Source organism: Toxorhynchites rutilus, chromosome 3 (genome assembly GCF_029784135.1).
Source record: "Toxorhynchites rutilus septentrionalis strain SRP chromosome 3, ASM2978413v1, whole genome shotgun sequence".
Lineage (NCBI taxonomy): Eukaryota > Metazoa > Arthropoda > Insecta > Diptera > Culicidae > Toxorhynchites > Toxorhynchites rutilus.
This window is the reverse complement of record NC_073746.1, coordinates 85,751,272-85,768,442: the sequence shown is the minus strand read 5'-3', so window position 1 is coordinate 85,768,442 and position 17,171 is coordinate 85,751,272. Positions and strand designations below refer to the sequence as shown.

The following is a 17,171-nucleotide window of genomic DNA, read 5'->3' as shown; positions in this document are numbered from 1 at the left end:
AAAACACTCTTCAGCCATCTTGGAAGTCTACTGTGTTTTGTTTGTAAAACGTTCCCAAAGTCAACAATCTTCAAGGCCAATATTTCATGACCGGAGTGAATAATCGTTCAGAAAATCTAAAATTATAGTTGCAATTATTTTAATCAAAAATTCGATGATCATTCTTGCATTCTATTAAATATTAACAGTAGTTCAAGAGAGGCAACATTTGTATTTTCCAAAACGATAGAAAAATACAAATGTCTTGTGTTGATAAAGCATTGATTTTAAATGGGAAAAATACGGTGCAAACAAAACAATGTATCGGGAATCTGTCATTTGAACTTTGTTCCACCGAGATGAAAGATTGGGAAGTAATTCGCTCAAATTTTGCTCATTTAGAAGCGAATTATGATCTATATATATAAAAATGGATTTCTGTCTGTCTGTCTGATTCTTATGGCCTCGGAAACTACTGAACCGATCGACATGAAAACTGGTATGCAGGGGTTTTTGGGGCCGGGGAAGATTTTCATGATAGTTTGAGGCCCCTCCTCCCCTCTCTAAGGGGGGCAGCCATACAAATGAAACACAAATTTCAGCATAACTCGAGAATTAATCAAGCAAACAGAACCAAATTCAGCGTGTGAAGGTTTTAGGGTGCAATAAATGTTTCAATGGTGGATAGACACACCTCCCCCCTATCTGGGGGGGGGGGGGCTGACATACAAATGAAACACAAATTTTAGTATAACTCGAATATTGATCAAGCAAACGAACCTAAATTTGGGATGTGGAGGTTTTAGAGTGCAATAAATGATTATATGTTGAATAGACACTCCTCCCTCCTCTCTAAGGGGGGGACTACCATACAAATGAAATACAAATTTCCGCATAACTCGAGAATTAATCAAGTAAACGAACCCAAATTTGGCATGTGGAGGTTTTAGGGGGAATAAATGTTTCTATGTTGGATAGACATTCCTCCCCCTTTCTAAGAGAGAGGGGGGGGGAGAGAATTTTGGGCGGGACGAAGTTTGCCGGGTCAGCTAGATTCATAAAAAATCAACTTTTATTTATGTCAAGTCTTCGAATTGTTAAAAAAATACTGATGTCTAAAGCTCACTTCAAGAAAGTTACAAATTTTACAGAGCCAGCAAATAACTCAATTGAAGATTCAATCAATATCAAGTAGAAAAAGTAAACAGAACCGGCTTAAGGCAGTATTCTAGTCTAGAAATTTGAAAAAATAAAAAAAAATTTCTTCATATTTCTGATGTTTAAGCATTCAAGAATGTAACCTAGAAACGACTTTTCGAAAAACCCATTATCAACCGAATTATAGCCATTTTAGTGATGCGGTATCTAACGCGGTACGGCTATAATAATTAACTTCAAATGCGTTTTTATCGAAACTAGTTTTTTCAAACTGGCGTAGTTCTACCGAACCGAGATTTTCGCTAACAAGAATTCTGTTGGATTGTTCACGAAACAGCGTACAAATGATTTCTCTGTTAGATGGTTCCTCGTAGTATCCTGTTTGATGGTATCGTCATGATAGACAGTTTTTTTTGCGTTGGTTCATAATTTTTTTTTGTTGACTCATAAATGTTGCTTCGAATGCGTTTTTGGTAAGCTCTGAATAAAACGTTGTTCGAACATTTACAGTTTTTGTTGATGACAGAGTAACTAACTCTCCAATATAAGTGGGGAATTATGAGAAACTTTCCAAAGTGTATCGTTTTATTATTCGCAGACATTTCAATTGAGATTTAGTACACGGAGAGAACACGGAGAGAAGCAGACAATTTATATCCTCTTGTACCTACTGCGGCACAATCGCTTTGATGAAGAAAGGAACTCACATAGGTCACTGACATAAATGAGAAACAAAGTGGGCCTAGAACACTTCCTTAAGACACCAGATGGGATGTTGACTGTTGGAAATTCCCCACGACGAGAGCCTTGCGAATTGTGAGTATGAGAACAGTCATTCAGTGGCCGTTATAGGAAGTTCTACATGGTACAATTATTGACGAAGGTAAATTATGTATTATGTATTCTTTCTTTCAGGCTTTCAGGGAGAACTTATTGAGATCGGCATTACACCGCATCACAAAAATGAAACGAAATGAAATATTAAGAATCTTCATGACTCATATTCATAATTCTCAATGACTCAATTCCTTCTAAGATAGTTTGAGCAGTAGAACCCATACGACTTGATTGTGATAGTCTGAAAACGAATATTTTTTCACCGAAAAAGCTACTGCTCCCGATATCTTAGAATAAGACTATTATTAGTCTAAGAATAAGAACTAAGAATAAGACAATAGAAAGTAGTGCCATAGCTATCCATAAAAAATAAAGTAACTCCATGATTCATTATTTTACCTCAAAATATCACGAAATCGTGAGTATTTTCAACTTGTTTTTTGTTTCTTTCCCATAAACTTCATATTCAATGTAATCAATGACGATATTTTTTTTTTGTTTAACGATCCACATATACTTCATCTTCTATTCCACCCTGTTATGTATCACACTGATATTAGCTTATTTTCTTTTTCTGTTCATTACAAACCGTTTGACGGTCATGAGTACATATAACAAACGGCCCTTTTCAGGGCTACTATTTGGAGTTTCAAAAGAGTTGAACTAACAGATTTCTGAACATGAACAATGAAAAGAATTACATTTGGAACAAAATAAACAATCACAGTCCTACGTCAAACTTCCGTCCATTCTTCTTTTGTAGGAGCATTGTACCACTGCGACCATTAGTTTGATCTATTGTAGTGCACTCCAGTTTGCTATGTTTATATAGACCGGTTAATGTACTCAAATCTGCCTTATTCAAGCTGAGTAGATTGCGTGTTATTCTGTTACAAGGTGTAATGAATAATTTGAATTGTCTTGGTGTTGATAGAGCCCTTCAGTTGGCTTCAATCATTGATATTTTCTAGGTTTTGAGCTCCGAATTCATGCATGATTTAGATAATCCACAAAATGACTCAGGTCCGACGAATTTAGTTGAAGATCCTAATCTTGCTAAGAGATCGGCTTTTTCATTACCTTCTATACCGCAGTGACCAGGCACCCAGTATAGGTTAACTTCGTTAGTAGCAGCTAGTTGTTTTAAAGATAAAATACATTCCCAAACTAGCTTTGTATGCTTTTACTGCATTAAGAGCTGCTGAGCTATCTGAGAAGATACAGATATTCCGTCCATACACTAGGCTCAGACCCTTATATTTTACAGGCTCAGTTACATAAATTTAAAGGAGCCAAACTCATCACCCTTAGCGAACGAATGCCGCCATACTCGCGACATTGCAAACATTGTAAAAAAAATCGAATGCCGTCATTGCGGTATTCTGTTATACTTCAGAAATTCTGTTAGGTTATGCCTTTTTTATGCATGCAAGTCCAAGTCTCTAGTTGCTCATATTACCATAAGGCGTTGAAATTATTCAAATTTTATGTTTTTTAACGATTTTCCTCTTTCTTTATTTCTTTATTTCTGCTATGCGCGAAGGACACCATAAACAAACTGCAGCGCGCCAAGCGGTTGCCATAGAAATCATGTGGACCAAACAACACTAGTGAATCGGACCACTCATGATGAAGATGGATTCTAATATAATTTAAAACTACTGTAAATCATGAGAAAGACAATTTTATTTTTATGTTTTGAAATATTCGAATACCTGATTTGACACAGGTGCACTGAATTAGAGCATATAAAAAAGGGGAAAAACCATGATCATATTTTCAACTGGACAAACCAAAATCATTTACCTTATTCGTTTTTGTTCAGTTTAAACCACAGTTCCAACCTAACTGCTGTCAAAACGTTTTTAATTCACTCAGTTTCAACCTAGTTCCGCACTAGGTTCAACCCTAGGTTCTCGCTCTGGAAATAAAGCACTTAATTTCTTAAAAATCCGTCGACCAACTGGTCATCGTTCTAGAAAAATGCGCTTGTTCATTAAAGGTTAACTATATTTTTATTAGTTTACTTTCGCGCAAAATTAAAAATCCTTCGATGTGAATTTACCTCGCTTTTATTTGTTGAAGAGCGATTTCTCATGTTTCGAGTAACATTCCATAGTTTTTCATTGACGTTTCGAGTAAAAAACCTCTCACGAGATTTCACTAATATGCACGTTTCTCCCCTTTGATCAAGGTTTTAAATTGATTTTCAAGGTATAAATACGTTTGAAAATTATCAATGGTTCAACGTTCACGAAAAGCATTGAAAGCGTTCGATTTGTTTACAGAAAGCTTGGAACATTGTCTATTCCACGATGGATTGGGAGGCTCCTTCGGTGAAAAGTAGAAGCTGGGATGAGTTTCGTCTTAGCGCGAACCATGCTGTCATAGATCAAACGAGAAAGGAAGTTATATTCCTCTAGTTGAGGTGAAACATCTCTGGAATTGATGGGTAAAGCAATCGGGTTCGTATATTTTTTCCAGTCGATGTGTTGTGACTGTTTTCTTTTAGCAGATCCTCACGAAAACTCTAGCGTTAGTTCGGATCAGCTTTAGCTGTAAATATTTTATTTATAATAAGGTTTTGAATTCAACAATTACAAATTACTTACAATTAACAGTTTTTCTCCGTACAAATTCTTCGGTAACGCAGTTTCAATTTTAGGTTAGGTTTACAATCTAGGAATAATTTTTTTAATTAGGTAGGTAGGGTCTTCTAATAATTCAAATTTACTCACGGCTGTAAATATATGTAAATAGTTATGTAATAGATTTTACCAACCGATTTTAAATAGTTTTAACTAGAATAATAAATTTTCACTTTAGTAGCTCGAAAAATTGTCTTCCAACACGAGATGCCTTTTTTATAATTTGCCTCGTCACTCGATGACATTTCGCAGATGAGAGAGACTTGCCTCACTAACCGAATGTTGCGGAGATTCCCACAGTTGTTCTACAGTGGTCGCCGCCGAGGGGTACTCGACGTCACACGATGTATCTTGAGAGGTCATATGCCATGTTCATAGATTCTGGAGAATTCGACTAATCGGTGATGGAAATTGTGATTAACTTCGGCTTTGCTTTCGGCTAATCACAACTCTCGTTTGCATGACAAGCAACAGCTCCAATGTCTCCAATAGGGGGATGTCGATTCTAAACAGTGAGTGGCACTTATTGATCTGCAATAGTGCCCCTCCGTATCTGTCATCACAAGTCTATAATAATGGAAATCAAAAATCAGAGCAAAAACGCCACAATTGATGTTATGAATTAAAAATTCGATTTTAGGGATAACACCACGACAATTCCGCTGTAAAACAGCGATATCTTCGATCTCACAATTAGATATCATCATTGCAAGGAGGGGCCATGTTTGCTTCAATTGCTGCAACTAAGTCTTTACTACTGGGAGCATTGCGGGGACACTAAAAGACGTGAAAATTTTATCCACGATGCCAGCCAAATTTATAAATCCCGACAGAATTTCATCTATACCACCACCTGTCGGTATCGGAAGACGGGCTCGCCCAAGGTCCGTGCGAGATCAGGGCGGCCGCGCTCGGCGAGGACACCAGCAGTCATCAAGGTGGTGAGGAAGCGGGTTCGTCGAAAAATGAACCGCTCGATCCGGAAGACCGTAGCTGACCTAGATGTGTCGATCGGGATTGCCCACACCATCATGACGAAGGACCTGGGATACAAGCCGCACAAGAAACGCAAGGTTCACGGGATTACGAAGGCTACAACGAAGAAGAGGCTGGACAAAGACAAATTGATATTTTCGCGTTACGCAGGTCAGGAGTTCATGTTTTCTGATGAGAAACTCTTTGTCTGCAACAGCCGCACAATATCCGAAATGATCGTCTGTGGGCGCCGACGTTGATCACACTTTATTCCCTGCCAGCTCCCCGGACCTTAAACCCCTGGACTATTATGTATGGTTGATTAATTGCTGTTGTTGGGCAAATGGAGAAGCGCTCTTCAAAATGTCCGCAAAGGTGCACTTAGAGCGTTCGTGAATCTTTTAACTTTTTTTCTCCTAGCGACTTTTGTAAGTTTCACATGCTGAGAACTCAGTAGTTCCCCGTGCAATATGGACACTTTTGCTCAATCACACTGGCGGGTTCGTCCACATGCTACTCTCCGTAAAGAGGCAGAGCGCTCCTAGTTGGCGCCATAAGCTGCTTCTTCATCGGAGATTTTCTAGAGTTGGCGACAGCCCAAGACTTTGACTTCTATTGAAGTAAATTCCTTTATTTATTATTTCTTCGCACGTCAGACTCGTTTATCAATTCCCTCCACCCTTTTCTACGTCATGGGAGGGAGTATATACGCGATATTCGAGGTTGAGCTTGAGGTTAAGGTTGTTTTTCAGCAACAATCTCGTTTGTTCCGGTTAGACACGATAATTCGCAGTTTGTTCTAACCATGGACATTTTTGTTCAGATCAGCTTACCGTTCGGTTTGGGCCGGAAAAAACAACCGATGGACCAGTGCCAGGTGCATTGTCCGGATAAACCCGGACACGGAGAGCGAAGGCAACAGAGGGGGAAGGCGAAGACGAAGATTGAATTGGATCGGGAACGTCAGAAAGAGAAAGTGAAATCGATGATGTGTGTGGGAGAGTAGGAGTATTGACGGGTGAAGCAGCTAGTTTTTCATTTTTTGGATGATGAGAAGATTTGTAGCAGGAACGTTTTTAAGTTGTTTTGCAGTTCCATTTTATTATTTGGTTTCAGTATCGGAGTTCTCCATATAAGGAGATCCCCCATTTTCAGCCGTTATACTGAAGTTTTTGTCTTTTTGTCTTATGTTTTTTCTATTTAATTTTATATGTACCTCGCTGTACCTAATCGAACAGTTGACCGTGTGATAGGCGAGGCGATTAGACGAGATGATGTATCGACTAACAATGCGATGAATCTGTGTACATCTTCAATACCACTAGTGTTGGTGTACCGTTGTGTGGAACACGTGTTCTCAATGGCGATGATGCGGCCATAAAACAAAAAGCTACAGCGTCCGCTGACCTTTATCCACCCGCTAGTGGTACTGCACTTTACTTCTCCACAGTAGGGATCACGATTCATATTACGTGCTTGGGAGGAACAAAAAACAATTCACCAACTTTACGATGCCATTAACAGTATTATTGTAACGATACCACAGACGAAAAACAATTGTAGGTCTGACGGCTTCGGACAACTGACGAAGAACAGGCTGTTTACTGTAGGACTCCTCAACAAAGTTTGTGTAGACATCTACACAAACGACACACTTATTCAGAAACAATTTTTTGACCATGAAACAATAACCCAATATATTGGGCCGTGATTACAAACTGAAAATCAAAAACACCTTTGGTTATATTTTTTTACAAAAACAACACTTTATTTCGTGATATAATACAACATTATACAAGACAGATAAAGAGTTCTCTTCTCTCAGGTCACCCTTCGACGTTCGTTTCGATACAATAGCATGTGGAACAGATCCCAGATTCTTATTTGCCTAAATATAATATGTTGAAAAGCGACGTAGAAACCAACGTGCCTTCTTCACGATGAATTATTACAACAGTTGTTTCGTAACATTCCCATTTTCCTTTGTTCCAACGAGTCAATGTGTATCAGGTTGATTAGAATATGCAAAGATTCTTACAGAAGCTCGGTTTTGGGTTGGTGGAACACCAGAGAGTTCATAAGATGTTTTCAACAGGGACAGAAAGTTGAAACTTTAAAGCTAAACTGCGAAATCAAAATTTGCATAAGATTGCTATCATCATATCATAGATTTCCCTAACGAAGCATTCTATTCCTAAGAGCATCATTCTCACACGATATACCATCATCATTTTATTACTTTCACAATAGTCTTCAAACTTTAACATTTTTTTTCCTATCAATCAGAGTGACTCATAAACCCTAGCAAAAGACTATAAATAATGAAACGTATGAACGCGTTCAGCCTTGGAATTGTTTATTTTTCTATTCCCACTCGTATATGTTGCAGAAATTTCCTCGTCATTAAATGAAAGCCATCACTGTTTGTGTAACGAAATTCCTTCGGAACACAACTTTTGTTTTCGTTGAAGATACATTAGCCTATATGATTAATTTAATATTCCACTACCGAGATGATGATGCGCGTATGTTCCAAATTTGTAAGAGAATTTATAAAACATAGATGAAAAAAATACACATATATCCTATTATTTAGAAATACTTTTCAAATGGAATTATGAACAGAGTTCGAAACCTACGGATAGGAAGGGTTTCACGGGGCTATGAGAAACAAAAACGGGAACCGGACCCAATGTTTAGACCACCGAAAACAGTTTCGAAAAAATCACCAATGTGATTTTGAAAAACATTAAATTTACTGAATGTAAGTTCTACACCTTCGAAAGACTGCATCGGCAGGTGACCGGAATAAATCGCCACAGTAAACAACTGCAACAGAAACAACCGCTTAGAAAAAGTGTAGTAGGCTAGAAATATTTGGCGCGGGAAAAACATCATGTGCCTCACATTTCTATTATAAATTTATTCTCTTGTTCTCGTTTTTCGAAATTTATTCTGAGGACAATGTAATGGGGACGAAGTCCCCATTTGGCGAGGATAAGGAATCGAGGCGGCCCATGCCGCCAAGATGACGCAATCCGAGTCCACCGCCGACCCGCCGTCGGAAGCGGCGGTGTCTCGCACGCAAACCTGGGATCCACTGATTGCCCGGTTAGTTTGAAACATAGGATACGATCCTTTAGCAATGTCCGACCGAGCTCTAGCGAGCGTCGGACGGTATACGTCTGCCCGGGGCGTTACGTTTGCCTGGGGCGATACGTTTGCCCGGTTAATTCTTGTTTTGAAATACAATACCGCGCCACAATATTTATAGCCTACTACACATTTTATAAGCGGTGGTTTCTGTTGCAGTCGTTTTCTGTGGCGATTTATTCCGGGAACCGCATCGGCATTATGATCTTCGTTTCGTTCGTTGTACCATAGAAATAACTTATTTTTTCGTTTCTTTGGCACCATTCTTTAGCGGACATTTATGTCACGAAAATGTTGATCATGGTTTTGTTTTAGATTTAAAATAAAGTTCCCGTGAAATGATTTTCAGAAAATTATCATACAATCTACTAAATGATAAAACTTAGACTAATGCGGAGCCGTGTTTGTCAGATAAATATCGAAAATCAACCTAGACACCTATTATCACTATAATATCCTTGTCTATCGATATATTTATCTTGATTACTAAAAGTCATAGGAAAATACCTTTCCGTTTTTTTTGTTCGCTTAGAAATAGTACACTTAGTTTGCTTCATTTGGTCGGACACGGAAAGCCTGCAAATCTTTTTCTTCTGATATTTTAACCTAATATCGATATTGTTGTAGGAATTTTTCTCGTTACTTTTAGTAACGTTCGTCACCCACCCACGCACTCAAAACACATCTGCATACTGATTTGAACGAACGATTGTGATGACGACGATTGGAACTTGCTATGAGGTGATTGAGTCAAGATTTAAAAAAAAACAAACGCCTGAAGAATAATTCAGAATGTTTTTTTCTCTACCAGGTGTCGTTTCGGATACCGTGATGCTCCCTTATACCAACCAGTGCATAATTCCGCCCACATGACATAAGATACTGTATTTCACACTAGATAACTTATTTGTTTTAATAAATTATTTTTGTGTATACGTGCAAAACGAAAAATTGCAAAATTGCGAATATGAGCAATAGAATTCGGGCGTTTAGCAACGCCCTGTTTCCTGTTTTAGCAAGTGCCACAGGGAAGTCTTTGGGAGAAGACGATATAATATAATTTTGCATTCGCTCGAGCTATCATTTTGCATCCCCCATTTCGAACGTTTTGCCCATTTGATGCTCGAAAAGAGGCAATTCGAAGGAAATACAAAAACAACTCGAACGGAATACAGAAAGGAATGTTATCAAGTCGATCGAAATACAGAATAGGAATGAATATATCCACTATTGCAATATTTCCCCGTTAAAGGCAATGTAAACGAAGTACCTAAACCTATTCCCAAATCAAATAGTCACCCAAATTTTTCATTCCGCAGGATTAGCATTACGTTCGAAACCATTATTTTTCGTTCGAGTTATAATTTCGCTTTCCCTATTTCGAACGTTTTTCCCATTTAATGTACGAAGAGAAACAAATCAAACGAAATGCAAAAACAACTCGAACGGAATACAGAATGGAATTTTATCAAGTCGATCGAAATATTTCGAATCGATTGAAATACAGAATAGGGGTGAGTAACTCCGTGGACATTGACGGCTATAGACTGATCACCCTTCTCAGTTGTGTGGGTAAAACACTAGAGAGAATGGTCAACAGAAGACTTATCGATGAATTAGAATATAACAACCTATTGAATAAAAGACGACACGCTTTCAGAAAGGGCAAAAGTTTGAACATTGATCTAGACCACGTTGAAAGCATAATAGATACAGCCGCTAGGCAAAACGCCCATTTGGATATGGTCTCGCTAGACTTATTAAAGGCCTTCGATGGACCATGAAGGTTACCAATTCTAAAAAAAAAAAAAAAATCATGGAGATTTGACGGACGAATCCTGAGGTTCGTTCAAGATTTCTAAACGGATAGGAAAATCAAGGTCTTCTGCAAAGGAACATGGTCCTCATCAAGAGACCTACAAAATGGCATACCACAAGTAGTACATTCTCGTAAACGGTTACTGTCAAAATTTCAGCCGAATCGGACTCGTAGTTTTGTTTTGATTGTGTGTGGAAGCGGGCGTGTTCGCGGAATTTAGAGAAATCGAAAAAGAGCAATATCGCTCGGTGATTCGATTCTTGTTTTTGGAAGGGAAATCGTGCAGCGTAATCAAAGAGCGCTTGGATGCTGTATATGGTGACACTTCTCCTTCGATGGCGACCGTCAAAAATTGTAGGCATCTCAACAGATCGCGTGGGTCATATTCTGCATGACATTTTGGGCATGAGAAAGCGATCGAATTGCACTACGAGCTGCTGCCCCATCCACCGCATTCTCCAGATTTGGCCCCGTGCGACTTTTTTTTTGTTTCCAAACTTGAAAAAATCACTCGCCGGGCAGGAATTCAAATCGAATGAGGAGGCCTACTTTGCAGACCTTGAGAAAACATATTTTTCAGATGGATTAAGGAAGTTGCAGCATCATTGGGTCAAGTGTATTGAGCTGAAAGAAGACTATGTTGCGAAATGAATCGCCATTCTTCCATTTTTTTTTGCATGCTATGTAGTTATCGGACTGCCCTCGTATGTTGTTCAAACGATCAAAATCACAAGCTTGAAAATTGAATGACACATTTTCATTGCACTCGTCAGTTAGGTTAGGAATATCATGTGCGCACAAACAGTGATTTTTAGAGTACATTGTCTTAGGTGACTGGTATATGGGTACATCACGATATGATTAAAATCATTCTTTATTCGACCCGTCTTTCGAACCGAAATCGTTAGAATCAATAATATGTAACAATGTACCATTGTAGAATAAGTGTTTTCGCGTTTTTTAGTCTTTCGTACATCAAAAAAAGTTCTTTGTTTTCGAATTGATATATTGACAGTTGTTAGGCACTAAAAGCGTACTTCACGCCACGTAAAATCATGCGAACGTGTAAGTACATGTACCAAGTTTTGCTGATATTCGTGGGAAACGATAATGTTTAGTGATATTGTTATACAAGTCAACAGATAATAACGGCACGTCACTTACTAATTCGAGCCGTTTGCTAGACAATCATCTATCTCATATATTCCACGCACAAGATACCTCCTCACTCACAATACACGCAGGAACCTAATACTATGCATCATTAAACCATCAAACCACCCCAGGTTTTTCGAGACTGGAAACGTGAAAGGAACAGCACATTACCCCATACACCAGATGTTTTTTTCTTCAAACACTTTTCGTCTGCAAAAATCGTCTCTCATTCCTCAATAACCAGTAACATCCAGATATAGTTATTCTGCTTTCTTACAAAACTAAAAACTAGCCTTTTTTTCTTTTCTTCCTAAACATTTCAGCATTTATATATTTTTTCATACGGTTTCTACTAATTACATTTACCTCGTAACCTGCATCCTATCCATTCTACTTTTTCGCCAGCATTTACTCAATCAGGTTTGAGTGGTTCCATTGGCGCTTCGCGGCTAGGTTTTACTCATAAGACTATGTTTCCTTCTTCTCGTGTTACCCAAGTTTCCATAAAACACCTCTATTTTTGTTTTGTTTCTTACGATCGATCAGGATACGGTAAAAAATATTTCTTCAGAGTCTGTAAATGTCATCCTACCTTTTGCTCACTCTGGTATCAAATATAGATCCGCTTGCGTGGCGTAATAAAAATGACACACTTCAGAGTAATGGTGATCTTCTTTATACAACAACAAAAAGGCGAAAAGTGGGAGTGGCTGAATGACGAGAGATGAAATCATGAATCAGTCAATCAATCCAATTACATTTCTCTAGTTATCGCTGAAAGCAGGATGGCCTGCAATTTAGTCGATGTTCGCTTCCACTGATTTGTCATCGAGAATCACATGTTTATCGTTATCGTCGTCGATCGTTGCGGCTGTGGCCTTCCTTCTCCGTTCCGGAGACGACGACGCGTTCACAGATCTGTACGGGGCGCCGTGCTGGCTGGTTGATGGTTGCAAAAGAGGTTCGGTAAGTTGTTCTGTATACGCTTCCGGATGGACGATGACTCGCGTGTCGTACTGCTGCTGCTGCTGGGGGTGGTGGAGGTGGTGTGATCCGTGGGGACCGGAATACGACTGCTGGCCGTCAGGGCCTTGGTACTGTTCTCGTCGCTGGTGCGGGTACTGGTGGCGGTCCGGGTGGTCCTCATCTTCGTCATCATCATCGTTCTCAATCTCATGGTTGGTGGTGTCGCGGGGAGTGACGTTGTCGATGGAACGTCTTCTTCGGTACATCACGCCTATAGTTTTTGATAAAATGCGGGTGTTGATTTTTTTTGTTTCGGCGAGGAAGAAAAACATGATGTTAATAAATGTTTAGATCTCTTAGAGTAAAGGCATTTTGCTCAAAAATGCGCGAATGATGTTTGAGTGAGCATGATATGAACGATGTTTACAATAACCGGGCGTAACAACCAATACGTGCTACAGTATTTTTTCGTAAAACAAACGGAATAAAATTAGGTATTACTGAAAAATAAGAATGACGGTTAAAGCTTCTCAATGTATATACAAAGCAGTCTTCAAATTTAACGCACAGCAGGTTAAAGTTCGAACCGAACCGACACCGAAAGTTCTGATCTAGTTACACAGAGTGATTAATTACAGATACCTTAAAAAATTATAACACTAGATTGGATTACCTATGATCGATACATTTTCTTATCGTGTATCTATATATTTGGTTATATATTTAGAGAATGTCTGAAGGGAGGTCTACAAATACAAATAATAGCAAGAAACATTAAATGTTCTAATCATGAAATGAGGATAAATGTAAATATATTCTCCTTTATTCTGCGTCGCGAGTAACGTGAGATAACAGTGTTACTCGCTTTATTAGGAAAGTTAACTTGTTTTTCAGCTCAGCAAAAGAGGACACGAAAACAGTTATCCGAACCATCACACGTCATTCGCCGTGCTCCCTTTATTCCGCGCGGTAAATCACATTAGATAGCAGAGTTTCTCGCATATAAGTTAGATACAAGTTAGCGCATATAAGCTACACATACAACGTCCCGTCAACTATTGCCTTGGACACATTTTGACACATGTCGTATGTGAATCGCACTTTATTGTGGAAGCCATCTTACTTTTTAGATCCTATTTGAATTCCGAGTCGATAACATATGAGGATACGACTTCAAATAACAAAAATACGACTTCAAAGTAACAAACTATAGTTACGCATTTCGCCTATGGGAATGCAGTGACTTGAACCATCCACGTCATTCGCCGCGCAGAATAAAGGAGAAAACTTTTGGTGATTATCAGTTGCCAATTGGTACACGACCCCGTCATTATAATCTTTATATACAGCCATTCCACGACAAACCGATATAGTGGTTTTTAAATTTTCGTGAAAAGTGGTTTTTTATTTTTTATTTAGGGCGCCCATTTCCATTTTAGAAAAATCAAGTTTTTTCCTTTTTTACAAATACGACTTTTTTCAAAAATTCTTAACTTTTGAACTACTAGACCAATTCAGATGATCGGCATGTCAAATTGAAGCCAATAAGTCTAGTCTTATTTCCGAAAAAAAACAGGAAGTGGGTTATATCTATGGTATAACCGCAAGGGTGACGTAGGACTATCGTTGATTTAGAGATCATTTGTATGAAGTTGAATCTGAATTCATTCTGAATGAATGAATATTTGGAGAACTTCGAAAACGAGAGCGTTACGTTGGAGGCACAAGGTTTTATGCATCCAATATTGGATACGGAAATATCCTACTGATGGGGAAGAATAATCTTCAGAAGCTATCCTGTTGATTGCGATTGATTGAAAAATCACAAAACCTAATGTATTTGGTCACAGTGTTACATGGATAGAAAACATTCAAATAAACTCTTTCACATGAATGTATTTCTAAATTCCTAGAGGAACTGGCAGATTATTTTCCGGATCTTTCTCGATCCAAACGGAAAGAATTCCGTGCGTGTATGTGTGTGTGTGTAGCGGCTGCTTCGAGATCTTCCCGGGGAACCGTTTGTAGCATCACTCTCCTCTTGATGGATTCCCTTCTGGCCTAAGGTGCACAAACAGGCTCTTGGTGACACCGTTCATCCGCGCTTTCATGATAAATGAAGAGCTTCACCACAACAGCGACAACATGCTCCAATCGCTGTTCAATTGGGAACTGAGTGGATTTCCGAGCGGCGCTCGCTTATATACCGATTGGTGATTTCAATAGCCTATTTTGAAAGCAAATTTAAGACTATTGAAACAAGTTTTTGGATCAGAAAGTAACAAGTATAGAACGCGTAGACATTTTATCTTTCGAATGAAGTGTTTATCATACCATTTCGTTCAGTTGTTTAGGAGCTATTAACACTCAAAATCTCGGTCTTCGGCGTAACGCTTTCGTTTTCGAAACTTTGATTTTACACCCCAGTATAGAAATGAAAGACGTAGTCCTACGTCAAAAATAATAAAACACGGATTTTGTTTTCGTAACTATTAACACTCCTATACTCGCGCATTGGTCTGTCAGACCGTGAAATTATCGTTCATTTCACTATCGTGTTCGTGTTTATCGTGTTCTCAGAAAATATCAACACTACGACTTTGCGATTCTCTCTAACTTCGTTATTCGTCGTTCGTCTTCGTTTAGCGTATCGCATGTGTTGGTACTAGAGATGTGCCATCCGCTCATGAGCTGTTCATTCGAATCGCTTCATTATAGTGAGCGGATTCGGATCGGTTCGCAATCAAAACAACGCAGCTCATCAGCTCATTACGGACTTGTTGAGCTAATGAGCTGATGAGCTGTTGAGCTGACGAGCAGCTGAGCTGATGAGCAGCTGAGCGGATGAGCTGCTGAGCTGTTAGCTGCTGAGCTGCATAGCATAGCACATGACTGTTGAAACACATAAACTTATTTCCGCGTGCTGAATCAAAACAATTCAGAAACAACCCGGTATAAATGCTAATGATTTATAATGTTCTTTTTGTTACCTTTGTCATCGCGAAGAATTATTTCTCGTTGCGCCTATTAGTGGATTTATTTTTAAATACTTGGATGCAAAAAATATCTCGGAAGTTTTATCAAAAGACGTTGTGTCGGCCAATATTTCTGAAGGCATTTTATTTGGCTACTGCTGGTTTTTCTGTTGTTTAAGTTCAGCATATCCTAAGCATCTTCTATGTTGGATTGCAGCATTAAATTTTTGTTTTATATCATATTATTAGAATTCATATTAGTTTTTGTTTATGTACAATTATATATTAAATTCGTTTATTTTTCTGCTTTCCGTCCATTATGAAAATGCACACTATAAAATGTCCCATGGTAATTATGCAATTGTGTGGACAACCGCAAAATTCAACTGAGCTGAAGAGCTGTTCCAAATGAGCAGCTCTCTTGTATGAGCTGAACGGCTCTGAGCCGCTCACCATGATGAGCTGATTTGCCCATATCTAGTTGGTACAAAGGGGACGTGTGCCACTTTTCTAACACTTTCGGTCTGACACACCGACGCGAGTATAGGAGTAACTTTTTTGAACAAGTGCCATTTTTCATATTCTAGAATATTGTTGGATGAAATGTATAAATTAATGTTAGCGGTGTAGAATATTTATTGAATATGATGCATGAGATCATTACCGGACTATTCATAATTGATTTCAGTACCTTTTTTTGAACGGATCCATATATTAACTATTCGTCGATATATTCGTCGTTAGATTCATACGTTCAAAAGCAAAATATGACTGTTTGACTTTCGTATAGTTATTCGCTAAATATAATGGTCATACATATACACACTTGTGAAAGAATTTCACTTGTGGAAGAATTGTAAACAGTAAACTTTTAACAGTTACAGTTTCGGGGATATTTTTTTATAATGGACAATATTGACAAGAAAACAAGAAAAAGAAAAGGAAGTTCTTAGAAAACCTTTTATAACCATTTTAAAAACCATCTAAAAAAGGCAATAATTCTTAGTTTACCAAGAATACAGATACAAAGAATATTAGAAATATGCAATCTTTATATTCCAGAACCTTTATCATCTGATAAAGAATATGTTATACATTCTTCTCTTTGATAAAAAAAACAACCCAAAAAACACGCAACAACTGCATGAAATTTAAAAAATATGTTTGCTTCGAGCATGCAGTTGTGTGCTATGTTCCGATTCTTACTCCAATGAAACCACAACCGATTAACACATTTTATGTTATTTTATAGCTCTTTAAACTTCCATGAATTATATTCAGTTGCTTACTTTTAATTAATAACAGTGAAAAATTCGAATTTCGTAATTTGTGTTGGAGTTTCAAAAATTACTCTGTTTTGATGAGGCTGAATTAGATGGCTTTTAACACATAATAGAGACGAAGAAAACATATTTTTTTGAGTTTTTTCATTCAATCATACCCTCTTCTTCAAATAAAAGCCAATAAAGCCGGAAAAATACACAGTGGCAACATTACAGAGAAGTT

General features: G+C 38.2%; 1 protein-coding gene across 5 annotated transcripts in view; it reads right to left on the bottom strand.

The window, feature by feature from the left end:
- Positions 1-7,371: 7,371 nt before the first annotated feature.
- The window catches only part of LOC129779619 (NPC intracellular cholesterol transporter 1), a 96,659-nt gene continuing 86,859 nt past the window's right edge, over positions 7,372-17,171 (bottom strand). For 3 of the 5 annotated variants that reach the window (XM_055787199.1, XM_055787200.1, XM_055787201.1), the window contains one exon: positions 7,372-12,961. In XM_055787199.1, coding sequence (XP_055643174.1) covers positions 12,522-12,961 — 440 coding nt within the window. In that variant the 3' untranslated portion in view covers positions 7,372-12,521. The remainder of the gene's footprint in view (positions 12,962-17,171) is intronic. The other 2 variants (XM_055787204.1, XM_055787203.1) reach the window with 2 other exon arrangements.